Source organism: Lygodium microphyllum, chromosome 2, assembly GCF_053477565.2.
Source record: "Lygodium microphyllum isolate KBCC chromosome 2, Lygodium_microphyllum_v1.1.10, whole genome shotgun sequence".
Lineage (NCBI taxonomy): Eukaryota > Viridiplantae > Streptophyta > Polypodiopsida > Schizaeales > Lygodiaceae > Lygodium > Lygodium microphyllum.
Window position 1 is genome coordinate 50,110,021 of NC_141136.1, and position 13,514 is coordinate 50,123,534.

At 37.1% G+C, this 13,514-nt stretch overlaps 2 protein-coding genes and 1 long non-coding RNA gene across 3 annotated transcripts; 2 read left to right on the plus strand and 1 right to left on the minus strand.

Moving 5' to 3' along the window:
• The first annotated feature begins 1,834 nt into the window (after nt 1-1,834).
• Nucleotides 1,835-2,325, plus strand: LOC148039714 (uncharacterized). Its single transcript, XR_015688350.1, has 3 exons — nt 1,835-1,992; nt 2,083-2,160; nt 2,247-2,325. It is a non-coding gene; the product is annotated as an uncharacterized LOC148039714 (long non-coding RNA).
• Nucleotides 2,326-2,480: 155 nt separating this feature from the next.
• On the plus strand, nt 2,481-6,244 carry LOC148039715 (uncharacterized). Its single transcript, XM_087662195.1, has 5 exons — nt 2,481-2,543; nt 2,629-2,775; nt 2,841-2,897; nt 2,998-3,075; nt 6,224-6,244. Exons 1-5 carry the CDS (start codon nt 2,481-2,483, stop codon nt 6,242-6,244), a joined length of 366 nt encoding a protein of 121 aa, XP_087518321.1.
• A 783-nt stretch (nt 6,245-7,027) lies between these two features.
• On the minus strand, nt 7,028-10,061 carry LOC148039716 (uncharacterized). The gene is made up of 5 exons (XM_087665412.1): nt 8,796-10,061; nt 8,079-8,414; nt 7,869-7,934; nt 7,680-7,745; nt 7,028-7,554 (listed from the first exon to the last, which is right to left on the minus strand). The coding sequence occupies exons 1-5, from the start codon at nt 9,765-9,767 to the stop codon at nt 7,417-7,419; spliced, it is 1,578 nt and encodes a 525-aa protein (XP_087521538.1). The 5' UTR covers nt 9,768-10,061; the 3' UTR covers nt 7,028-7,416.
• Nucleotides 10,062-13,514: the final 3,453 nt, after the last annotated feature.

The following is a 13,514-nucleotide window of genomic DNA, read 5'->3' on the forward strand; positions in this document are numbered from 1 at the left end:
CTTGCAAAATGGTTTTGTTCCATTTTCATGGGATTGTATTAGACCAATACAATCATTGTTACACAAATTTATTCCACTTCAACATGGAAACAATATCATCGCATATGAGACAAAAGATTTGAGACCAAGGTCACGTTTGATTAAGATAGGTTGCATCGGTTGCATTCCTCCTTGGCCAGAGGAAAATGATGTTGTCTATATGAAGTCTCATCTAGATGCTTTATGTGAGCCAAATGACCTCAAATGTGCAGTTATAAGAGCAGTACACTATGAAATGAAGCAAGTAAAAGTGGGATGGCTAACTAATGTACACTTGCAAGAAAATATTTGGAAAGTGAGAATAGAGGATCAAGATTGGAAGGACTGGTGGCTATGTGTATCCACGAAAAAGCAATGGCAAGTACTCAAAACAAAAGCAATTGCAATTGACAACAAAAGAAAGATTGTACCTACCATGTGGCGTTCGCATGAGCATGAGGCAACAATGTTATGACGGTATGTTTATTGAAGTCTTTTTTTTTGTATTGCTTAATGTAATTTACATTTTCAAACATTATGACGGTATGTTTATTGAAGTCTTTTGTTTTGTATTGCTTAATGTGATATACATTTTCAAACATACATTGCAAATACTTTCTTATTGTTACCATGCCTATGTAGGTTTGCCATGTCGACTTCTAATCTAGAGATGATGGCTCTTTTTAAAAAAATGATGAGTGAGGATCCCAAACTACTTGGGCTTGTGGATTCAGTTGTGGAAGAAGTGAAAGGTAACTAACTCTAATAACTAAATTTATACCTAATTTTATTACTATTTTATGTGTTCTAATCCAAGTGCTAAGGAATTAAGTGATTTAGTTTGATATAGTACTTCTTTTTAAAAAATATAAGTCTCTTATGTTTCTAAACTTTGGTTTATTATGTGTACATAAAGGTAACAAAATCACAAATGCAGGTACAAGAGATAATGGAACAATGAAAGCTAAGGAGGTCATTGGCCCTAATGTCTCTTCAAATCACGATACAGGTATATGTCTTTATTTCTACTAAACTTTGAAAATTTAAATTTGTACATATATTACATCTTGCTTTATTAGGTGATTCATTTTGAGATTAACTAGCTTTAATTAGTCTCTTTGCCAAATTTAAAATGTTCATAGTTATTCATATCTTTAAACTTTGAGTAATTGTGTGTATATATATAAACATAGATAAAAGAACAACAAAAGGTGGGAAAAGAGGTAATGTAAGAAAGGGAGATAAGGAGGTTACTTGCGATAATGTTTCTTCAAGTCAAGATGCAGGTACCAACTTTAAGGATCAAAAACTTGTAGAAATTTGGTGACCCAAATTGATACACAATATCTAATTACTTTCTTTTGTGTTATTGAAAATTTTCATAACCTTGTATTATCGTGAGCTTTGATTAACTCTATGTATATATAAGTAAACAAGTTACTAAAGATGACACAAGAGACAATGTAAGAAAGGAAGACATTGAGATTGCTTGCCTTAACACTTCTTCAAGCCAAGAATCAGGTATTATCAGCTTTCTTATGTTGATAATGAGTCATTTTTTGAAATGGTTATACTAACTAATGATATTTGATCACTTGAGTATCAATAGGAGTGATACGCATACCATCATATGATGATATCTATCGGCCACCCATGTTGAAATTTAGAGAAGAGGGTAGACTTTATGGAAAAAAGCTCTTGGCTGAATACTTTAAAAGTCAACACACTGTCATGCTCGAAAATTATCATCGAGTATGTAGGTGGTTTGAATCCTTAAACCCAGATGATCTACGTTATAAAAATGCGGATAAAAAGTATATCATGAAAATTATATCAGAGAATCACCATGAGATTTTACCATTGAAGTTTACTGGATGTGAGTACATATGGAGAGAGAATGACATATATGACTGGTGGAAGGGTACAAAGCAAGATGAAAGAAAGTATTTGAAGAAAAAAGATTTTTTAAAGAAGGTAAGTTGATTGTTACTTTTTTTAATTGGCTTTCCTAATATTTGAGGTGTAGATTCTTAGTTATTGAACTATTAATCTTATGACATATAGAGAGAATTATCCACATCTCTTGGAGTGGATGATATAGATAAGCTTCAAAATGTATCAAATGACATAACATCATCAATGGTAAGATGATTTATAAGTTTGATATCATAAGTGTAGGATTGGCTCTTTTTCTCCCATACTCATTTAGGGGTGTCTATTGATGGCAGAGTGAACCATATGTTGCTACTATTGATTCTAATCAACTTGATGTATACATTCCTAGCATGGATGATATTGCGAATGAACAAGGTTTGAAAAAGGTATCTTATAATCTTATATGTTTAACAATACAACCAAACAGATTTATCATTGCAGGTAATGCTTTTGAGCTCATATCTAATAACTTTCTTTGAGAATGTCTCTTATACAGATACTTATACATTAACTTTCATTTCCCATAGATGAATATGTTCGTGGAGGAAGAAAAGAGCTTTGAAGAATTTCAATGTTATACATCCGATGAGGTCCTTTGCTTTATATTAAATTTAAGATTAACCATATGATTCATGTTCTTAACAGTATCTTATCCTTTACATGCTTAAAATGTAGGATGTTGAAAATGAAGATGAGACACTTGATATGGAAAATTGTGCCAGCTTTTCAAAGTTATTGTCACATGGTTTAGACAAAATAATGTACTCAACTAAACGTCAAGAAACTCTGGAACAAAGTATCCATAGTTCAAGCAATGATAAGGTATGTAACTTTTTTTTCTATATAAATGTTTTTAATGTGATTACTAATTTTAGTTTTGAATGTAGGCTAATCCAGATGATGACATTAATGAAACATCTCGAAAAAGTCAAAGAAAGAGGAAGGTATTTGATATATGTTTGTGAGAGAACAATAGCGTCATAGTTTAGTGAATAACTAAAGATATGATTTATTAAATAACTATTTATTTTACGTGTTGACTAGCCAAGTGAGAAGATGAAGGATATTTTGCAACAAAGGAGCATGAAACGAGGTACCAGTATCAACGAAAAAGAACCAAAGGTGCTAGATGTAAATGTTTATATTTTTGTTTATGTCATACATGAAAAGCATAATCTAATATTTTTATTTTATTTGAATTAGAAATTTAAAGATCTCCCAAACCAAGGCATTGAGATTAACATTTCAAATGATACTCAAAGGGTAACTTTATTGTTAATTTATATTTTAATTAGATATATATAATTGTAGTCATGTAGTTGAATTTGTAGCTTTGAGATTAACATTTCAAATGATGCTTAAAGGGTAGCTTTATAGTTGATATATATATATAATAGTCATGTAGTTAAATTTATGGCTTTTCATATTATAATTCGTGTCATTTAATTATCTATACATAGTATAATAAGTTACTTATTCTCTTTTTGTTATTCAATGCAGGTTAATATGACAAAAGAGAACATGGAAACCATACTTTTGAAGTATCTTGGTGTGCCTACAATTCATGATATGTACTTTTCTTTAAAGAGTACATACATGAATCTCAAAAAGATTGAAGCTAGCTTTCGAGTCTTGATTAAGGATACAAAGAAGCCAACAAGTGATGATATGATTAAGGAGATTGTTTATTGGCTACTAGGAAATGGCAAAGTTGTATTAAACAAAAATAGCAATGTGCTTAGTCTAGATGATGTGGAAGTTTTAGCATAACTTCTACTTTGAGTTAAGAATTTATTGCTTTTCAACATATTGGAGATTTGAGGGATTACTCAAACATTTATTACTTTGGAACATATTGGAGATTTAAGGGATAAAATATTCAAGACACACATGTTGCTTAATTAGTTTTTAGTTCTATGCTCTTTTAAAAGTATTTTCATTTTTCTTTTGGTTGCTAGAAGTAGATGTTGATGTCTTAATTTGTTTAATCTATTTTGATCATTAGATGTATGTTATTGATCCTTACTTAGAAATGATGACATTCTCTATATAAATTTCTAGTTAAAAATTTATTGTGTAATTTCTTGTTTGATATTAGCATGTCTAAGAGTAAGGGCAAAGTAGATAAATTGATAAGGAAAAAAGAGAATTCCCACGGAATTCCGTAGTTGAAAGTACATATAAGTAGGGAATGCAAAAAATAGGAAAAATGAGAGATTTCCTAGTGAGAGTACCTAGGGAATCACATCTAGAATTTTTTTCCTATATATGGAATATTTCTTATATAGGAATTATTCCCTACATAGAAAATTCTATATTTTCCTATGTATGAAATATTTCCTACATAGGAATTTCCTATGTAGGAAATATTTCCTACATAGGAATTTCCTATGTAGGAAATTCCTATGTAGGAAATATTTCCTACATAGAAAAGGTCTTATGTGATTCCCTACTTATTCTCACTAGGAAATGTCCCATTTTCCCTAGTTTTTACTTTCCCCACTTATATGTATTTTCAACTAGGGAATTCCATGGGGAATTCTCTTTTTTTCCTATATGGGGATCGATTGAAAGTTCCTTGTGTGAAGAGGGCATTGTTGAAATTAAATCATGTTTATATGCTGAATTCAGAGTCAAAGACCTTGGTGAACTAAAGTATTTTCTTGAGATTGAGGTAGTCTCTATGCCTCAAGGTATATGGCTGCTACAGAAGCAGTATGCTCATGACATGTTACAGAAGTATGGTGACATGTTACAGAAGTATGGTATGGCTTAATGCACACCTATGGAGACACCTCTTGATCAGAATGTCAAGCTGCAGATTGATATTGGGAATGACATAGTGAATGTGACCATGTATCGACAAATGGTGGGCAGCTTGATATACTTGACTATTACCCATCCTGACTTATGTTATGCAGCAGGGTTGATTAGTCAGTTCATGTAGAAGCCTCGCAAACCACATTTAGATGCAGTTAGGAGGATCATGAGATATGTAAAGGGTACTACAGTTTATGGGTTGTTTTATGCATATGGAAAATCTCTTGACTTGACATGGTTTACTTATGCTGATTGGGATGGTTGTGCCTATGACAAGAGGTCAACCAGTTGTTATGCATTTGGATTGGGCAACAGTATGATCAGTTGGTAGAGTAAGAAATAACCTATTGTTGCATTTTCTAGTACAGAAGCTGAGTATGATCAGTTGGTAGAGTAAGAAACAGCCTACTGTTGCATTGTCTAGTACAGAAGCTAAGTACAGAGGAGCTGCCTTAGCGGCTTGCGAAGTAGTTTGGTTAATGAAACTGCTGAAAGACTTGGGAATACAGCTGGAAAGTAGAGTGAGATCGTTGCATTGTGATAACCTCAGTAGTGTTATGTTGGCTAGGAAATTTTGTCTACCATGCTAGGTCCTAACGTATTGAGGTTCACTACCATTTCATCAGAAAAATGGTTCTTACAAGGCAGATTGACTTGATTCATGTGAAGAATGAAGACCAAGTAGCATACATATTTACTAAGTCTCTTAGTAAAGAAAAGTTCATATACTTCAAATAGCTACTTGGAGTTTATCAAATGGTTTGACCTTAAGGGGGAGTGTTAGAATATCAAGCTCTTGTTACTCTTCAGTCAGTCTATCTTTATGTGTGTGACCGGGATACAGTTGTATACGTGTGTGGCATTCAATAAGTCAGTGTAGTGAGTATAGTCAGAGACTGGTCTTGGTTAGTCATACGTCCTATGTGTGTAAGTTTCTTTCAATTAGTATGATGAAAGAATAATGGAAGAAGAACAAGAATGAGCTGAGGCTCATCTTCCACTCCACTCTGTCTCTCTCCCTCTCTTCCAACAGAGCAATGCTATGTGATGGTATATATCAAGATGCATATACTCTTACATATACTAGAATTTCCAATACAAATATCTACTTGTTGGTTTGCAAAATTGGACACAAATGTCAATGATGTGGCATCATAAAGCTAATAACAAGTAAGCATGATCACATTGGAATGACTTCTAAAAGTCTGTCCATGTGTAATAATGTCACATGATCTTACTATTGGGCTTAGAGTTAGGAGAAAATTGAGTCCATAGATGTTGAAATATAGTAGTTTGGTACACATTTGGTGCTTTTGAGATCATAAATTCATTTAAAGTTAGAAAATATCCCTAAAATGATTAGGGGCTATTCATATGCGAATCTAGTAAGGTACACGAGCTCAGCAAACCTTGTCATTTGCAAATAGATTGTAAGTGTTAAATGTGACAGATAGTATTTGGATACTATTAAAAATTACCGATGTTGCCCAAGGCATACTTGTGTACTGAGTATAGTATTCAAAGCTCTAACCTTCACTAGAGAGAGTCCTTTATTATATGGTAATGTGGCATATATGTGGCCATCCATTGTTCAGTACCCCTTATGACATTGGGGGTAATTTTAGGGATCTTTGGACACCTATAGGAACTTGGATAGCTATTCATTCATGCCTTGGGTTCTATTGATGTAGGTTTTCTTCACAGTAAGATGGCAACCATGGTGATATTACACCCCCACCTAATCACCTTCTAAGAGGCCTTGTATTCACTTGATTTTTTTTCGCATTTGTCTCTAACTAGATCTTTGAGCACTTGAACTTTATTGTATTTATTCTTAGTAACATAGCTATCCACACTTAATTTTCCAAAAGAAGCTACAGTTTCATGTCTTTACTGGAATAGAAGACATGGGTATTGATTGGTCCATACTTTCTGCTCCTCGGAAGTTCTCTCTCTTATTACCACAATCCTCACTAGTGATTTGAGATAATATTTGACACACTAGGATTGCATTTGGGAGCAAAAGGATATCATTAATACAATCATGCAAGTTTACTATTAGTTTGATTAAATACACACCTTCTATAGTGTGCTAGTAAAAAATAATCCTTCTCCATAACATCTTTGTGTCTTGCAAACTTATTAGAAGGCCACTTTTAAACTTGACATGTCATCTACAAACTTGACACACACACACACACACGCGCGCGCATGCACGCACACACGCACGCACGCACACATGCACACACACTAGGGAGAGATTTGTCTAGCTCTTCCCCTAATTTTTTCATTGGAAGGCATCCAATTAGTCTTTACAAATAACGCAACATTGTAGCTACTGGTGCCATTCTATTCCTTCATGCCAATCAATTACAACTGAATGATTGATGTGAGGGAGATAATCAGTCAGTGGTTTAGACCACCTACTTTTTTTGAAATAAAACACGGTAGACTAAGCAACTGACTGAATGATAATGATCTCATTGGTTGCTTCAACAAATGGAGACCAATGTTCGACTTGCTGCTTGGATATAACGTTGCATCTATAAATTCACACCACTAAAGCAATACCAATGGCAACCTAGACTGAAAGGATTGTTACCCCAAGCAAGGGGTGCCTAGGCCAGATTAGTTAGGCCAATATCAAGTATGATGGGTGGTGGCCATATTATCAAGACTGTCACATTCAGGGATCCCTGCAGCTTTGATTGCTTTGGTTTCTGGCTGCATCATTAAACTTTCGTGGTCACCTGAATTCCAGTAGCCATCGTTGCTCAAAACCTGCATTTGATTAACAACGTTATTTGGCTTGATTAAAGATTACTTCAATTATTGACTTTGACTCCATGAACTGCAGCACTGATGCAGTAAAATGTATACGACGAGGATAGTTTTGATGGTCACACCCTCAATTGCAGCTGCAGATACTTGACGTAATTGATTGCTTTCTCTAGCATCGTAACCAAATCGACCTGGAATTATTAAACAGAAGGTTAACTCAGAAAACCTTATAGCGAGCTAGTAAGGAAGCGGGGTACGATATCATACTAATTTCTACTGATCCATTCAGATTAATCTAGGGATAAGAACAGCACCTTGGAGCCATTGGGTACGAGTTCTTGCAGTATTTTGATACGGGCATTGATACGCTCTCGACGGTTCTGATCATAAGTAAGCAACAGATGCAAATTCAAACAAATCCGACATTAGAAATCCTCCGCAGAATTCTGCTAATTGATACGGTTAAACCTGATTTACGCTAATCCTGATAACGATTCGACTTAATTTTGATAACATCATATTACCCTTGCTGCAATGCTTTGAGGGTCGTTTGCGCTTCCCTGAAGGGCTCGAGGTTTGCCGTCGGTGTTGAGAGCGGGTTGCGATCGCAGCCTGCGCGACGAGCTATGATGATCGTGATGATGGTGAGAGGAGGAAGAGGCGGCGGCCGATCGAGACATATCAGCTGCCTCGACCGTGATTAAGTGCCTATCAGGCAGCTCCTTAATCGTCTGAGTATTGGTAGACCGATTACTGTCATGAGCAGAATCCGTTAATCCGATGGACAGGCAGCTACTTCTACTCATCATCGACCTCTGGCTTGTCTGTGATGTGAAGCTTCTGCCTGCTTCTACGTGCTTCTGCAAACAATAATAAGGGAAGAATGAACTAGACCCGATTATTTTGCCCTATTGAAATATGCTGATTAATTACCATAAGGTTGTAGATTATAACAAGACGAGCATGAGCTAGACCTAAAGGCTAATTATTCTCGCAGATTAGGATATGCTGATTAATAATAAGGTTGGAGATAATAAGGAGATAAGTACGAGCTAGTCCTGATTATTATGGCCGATTAAGATATGCTGATTAACTATAGGATTGCAAGATAATAATACATGCACGAGCAGCTAGACCTAATTAATTTTGCCGATTAAGATATGCTGATTAACAATAGAGTTGGCTGCTAAGAATTAGCTTGACTGGTCTATGTGGATTAAATAAGGGCGAGGGGGAATTACCTTGATTCTCTTTGGCGAGCTTGTGGTCGTAGAGACCAGTTCAACATTTCGATCATCCATTGCTCGCTTCTTTGATAAAACACGTAGCGATGGCTGGCATGTTAATCCTGTAGGGGATCCCTTGACTCTCATACTGAAATTAGGCCTATTAATTAGGATAATAGGAATATCTTCACGGCTACATGATGTACACTGATGATCATGATCAGTTAGATGGCCATTAGCTGTGATCACGCTCATAGTGCTTTCATTGCCAGTCTGATACGGCCGCTTTCCCTTGGCAGCTGATTTCATGTCCTCAGCTGCATCACTGCAGCCAAATATGGATGGATTATGAGCTGCATCATGATTGCAGTCCAATACGGATGAAATGTGAGCTGAGTGGCAGCTCTCGTGATTCTCCCATCCCAAATGTCGGCTATAATCAGCAGCATACTGTATGGTATTATTACTGGATCTGCTGATAATTTGCTGATCATCATCATCATCATCAGATTTCATGACCAGGTAAACAAAGCCATTCTCACTGATGAGCCATTTCATTTTGTTGTCTACCTGTTCATATATTTCCTCTATTTCATCCATTTCAGGTCGAGGTCTTTCTGCTTCATCTTGTCCTGAATGACAGACATCGAGTTGCGCGTGTGCTGGTGCCGGATTCGATGAGCTCAATACTTCCTGCCAAGATCTCCTAGAGCTTTGTTTGGCGTCATATGAGGGAGACAGGAGACACAGCTTCGGGTCAAAAGGGATGCATTGATCAGCCGCCATGGCACTATGTAAAAAATAGGGCATTAATTCAGTAAAATAACCATCATCATGAAAATGATGGCCATCATCATCATCATCATGAATATGAGTTGGATACGGGTATGGTACTGGAACGGTACAAGTATGAGCATTGCTCTCATCCATGCCTTCAGCAGGAGGTAAGGTTAGGTCGATGACTTGATTCCGTGGTTGAGTAGTCATATATAATTTAGATGGTAGAGAGCGTTGAACAAACAATATATAATCTTGTGTTGAAGATTGATTGCAAAGTGGTACTATGGTTCGTCCGATCTACTGTTGATCCTGGCTAAGGGAGGTAGTACTCCAAAACCGTTAGGACAAAGAATTGCCATAATAGCATTAAGAACCATATTCATAAGCAAGCATCAGCGATTGAGGAGGGAGAGACGAAAGGGACTGTTGCAGCTATAGCTCTTTCTGGGCGCACCGTTTATAATTTCGTGTTGTGAAAGGGTGGAAGCGGCTTCGGGTATTTGCTGTATAACAGTTATGGGAGGTGACTCGTGAGTCGTGAGTAAAAGCCCGGATGAAGACAAAGGAGAAGACAATCCCTTACAGTCCTGACCCGAGAGTGTGTGCGCGCGTGTGCATGCAGGATCGAGAGAGAGAGAGAGTGTGTGTGTGTGTGTGTGTATGTGTGTGTGTGAGTCTACGTGAGAGGAATTGCAGAAGAGAAAGAATCGAGAGAATGAATATATATATATATATAAGAATTCGGGGGCGGCCCGCGGGGTGTGTGCTGTGTGCCCCATTTGAGGTGTTACAAGACTGTCATATGCGCTGGCAGCAGGTCAGAGGGACGCTTCCTGAGAAGTCGACAAGCCTGCACGGTTGCAGTAACTACACGGAATCAAAGGATCCCTACCTCATTCAATACTATCTGATTCGTCACACAAATTGGTAGAAGACGAATATTTATAAATTCCCATGGGACAAGTTGCTCCTGGGGGCCCTGCAGGCGCGCCCATCCACCTAGCAAGTCAATGCCAAATGGAAATTAGGCTTGCCCGATGGGCAGCAATTTGCGCCTTTGCACCAAGGCAAATGGGACACTCACCATCCATTCCCTTTCCACACATGTTAACCTTTAACCTTGGATCAAGCCACTCTCTTAACTAGGATAAGCAAGCCAATAACATGATGCTCCTCAAAACCAACGAGGGGTGACAGATTCCATCTGATTCAGCATATTTTGTGATCCTAGTGAGACTGAAAACTCCACAAGAGTCCACAAGATCTCAAAAGAGGCAAGGAGAGAGTGAATGAGCCCAGTTCAATTGAGATACAGGTGTCGAATAAAAAAACCAAACACACAACAAGTTGTTAAGTTGAACAAGACATGGGATCTAAACTAGCACCCTAGGAGTGGCAATACAAATTTCAAATGATAGGGGCTAATAGCATTCCCCCAAACGTCTCTTGTTTAATATCGCTTATGTTATCAAAGGCTCTTTGGACTAATAGTATAGATCAACAACCAAATTTGGATTAGGTAATGGTCTATGACTCATATGCCAAACTAGAAATGGACCCAATACCTCACATCTTCCTAGGTTGTAAGGCTAACAAGAATTCTTTGAGCTGTTTGCAAGTACTCATCATAAACTTCCATTCTTTAAGCATTAGTTGGAAGAAAGTCCTACTTTGGGAAATGTACAAAATGCCTCCAATGGTTTGGAATTGGATATTTCTTTATCTTCTTATGGAATGTCTAGCTTTGTAGGAACAAAGCTTTTTTAAACCAAGAAAATATGGATCCATTTTATGGTTTTAAAAATTGAGTTTCTGATGCAGATGGAGCATATCAAATTCGAAATTGCACAAGATCATAAGAAATGGTTGAAGAATAAAAATGCGAAAGAAGAAGACATCATCAACTTCAAAATATTTTGTACATGTGAAGAAGAAAGGAAAAAAATGGTACAATGTGAAGCGATGTTCAAAATAATATTCTATAAGAAGTTGGAGTCAATACCATAGACTTTGTGAGAGTGAAATTTAAACATAGAGAAAATGCCAGACAAGTATCAAATGACAAGAATTAAAGGCGAAATTCAAAGCTCAACGAAAGCAGAAGATGCGGATCCAACGATTTTAAGTGGTCGTGGAAGATGGGAATTCAAATTACTTCAAAAGCCGGACTTCGCAGTGGTTGCGAATTTTTCATAAATTTTCAAGGTGCTGGATTGAAGCAAGATAAGTTCCAAGTTGTTCAGGACTTTGAGACTAACACAAATAATTTTTTGGAAGTGAAATTGGGCAGTAGACACGGAATCTACATGTAACTGGGTACTTGGGGGATCAAATTAATTGGAGGATTAGAAGAGGCATGGCCTTTGGCCTTAGGCGGCCCCCAGTGAAGCAGAGGAGGGAAAGATGTTGGTAATTTGCTAACCACACTTATATCAACACCCGTAACATTGCCACTAGGAGAATTGCTTAGGCAAAGCCCTACACTCTAGCAAGTGTTGAAGCAATGGGTAGAATGAGCTGATAGTGAGAGCAGAGTTTTGGTGTCGGGAAGTGCTTAAAAATAGCTAAAAATTATGAATACCAAGGGAAAAATATTCATCGTCAAAGGCGGCGGCTCGATCTAGGACGATTTTAAGCGTTAAAGTGCTTTAAAGGTGCCCGAGCGACACTTGTTGATTTTTCATAATTTTTTAGATAGTCGTGCGGGTTGACACGAGCTACTGGCCAAAGTGTGATGCCAAGCCGGATATCCAGGATTTTTCAGAGCTCAATTCCGAGTCCGGACGGGAAAATGGCCAAGGAAATGGTCAAGATGCGAAGGGGTGGACAAAATTTGGCCAAAATGGGCAAGTAACCTTTGGGAGCCCAAAAATTTAAATGTCACATGAAAGTTTCAAGCAAGAAAGAAGCATGAAACGTGGGAAGAGGGCGCCATCAGAGAGCGCCGAAAATTGCGCTTGAAGGATGGGAGATGCCTCATGCTGCCTGTGAACAACCATGCTAACTGATTATAGGCCCGATCTTCTCCTTCCCTGCTGATCATTTCGCCGTCCTTCACTCCTCAATTGATGGCCTGAATGCTGAGATGGAAATCTAGTATTTCTCTCTCCTCCCTCTCTCTCTTCTAAGGGGGAAGTCATGTGGGAAGAAGAAGGAAGAAGAAAGAATGATGGAGGCTTGTCCGGCATGGATCAGATTGCTCCACGGGCTGGAAATGGTGATTTGTGATCGTGCTGAGCATGAAGTGCTGCTAATTTTCAAATTTGCAGCCATGGACATGAAACCTGAAACACGCAAATAAGCGGTAATTCAATTTTTTCAAAGGAAATTTGAGATTTCATGGCTTTTGATTGATAAAATGTTGTTCATGTGGGCTAAAAATTGTTTATGTTGCTGTTTTCCATGAGTACTTGTTGATCATAATCAGAAAATCAGAAAAATATGCATCTTGTAGCTCAAAATAATACACTAAAACACGTAAAATATGGAAAATCAAGGGAAAATGATGTTTTTGGGCATAAAAATGAAAGAATGAATAGGAACACCAACTAAATTTTCATTTTTGCTGCAAGAAGGAACTAAGGGCCACAGCCCATAACCTATTTTGAATTTTCAGTAATTAAGTAATGCAGAAAATAAGGAAAAATACAAGGAAAATAGAGAAAAATCACTAAAAATAGGGGAAAAATGCATTTTGGGTGCGGAAAATTAATGAAAATTAAGAACAATGCTTGTGAATGTTTGTGGGGACTGAAGCATGAGAATTTGCCTCTGTTCATCTCCATCTTCTTGTTCTAGTGTATTTTTTCCGCTTTTTACACATAAAATGATGGCAAAATGCCTTATAAATCTATACAACAATGCAACATTTGATCGATGGGAGGGTAAAGTGGTTAAAGTGTGTTTAAATGTGGAGTAAGATGATGAAAAGATTGCTGTCTTTTGTTTGCATGC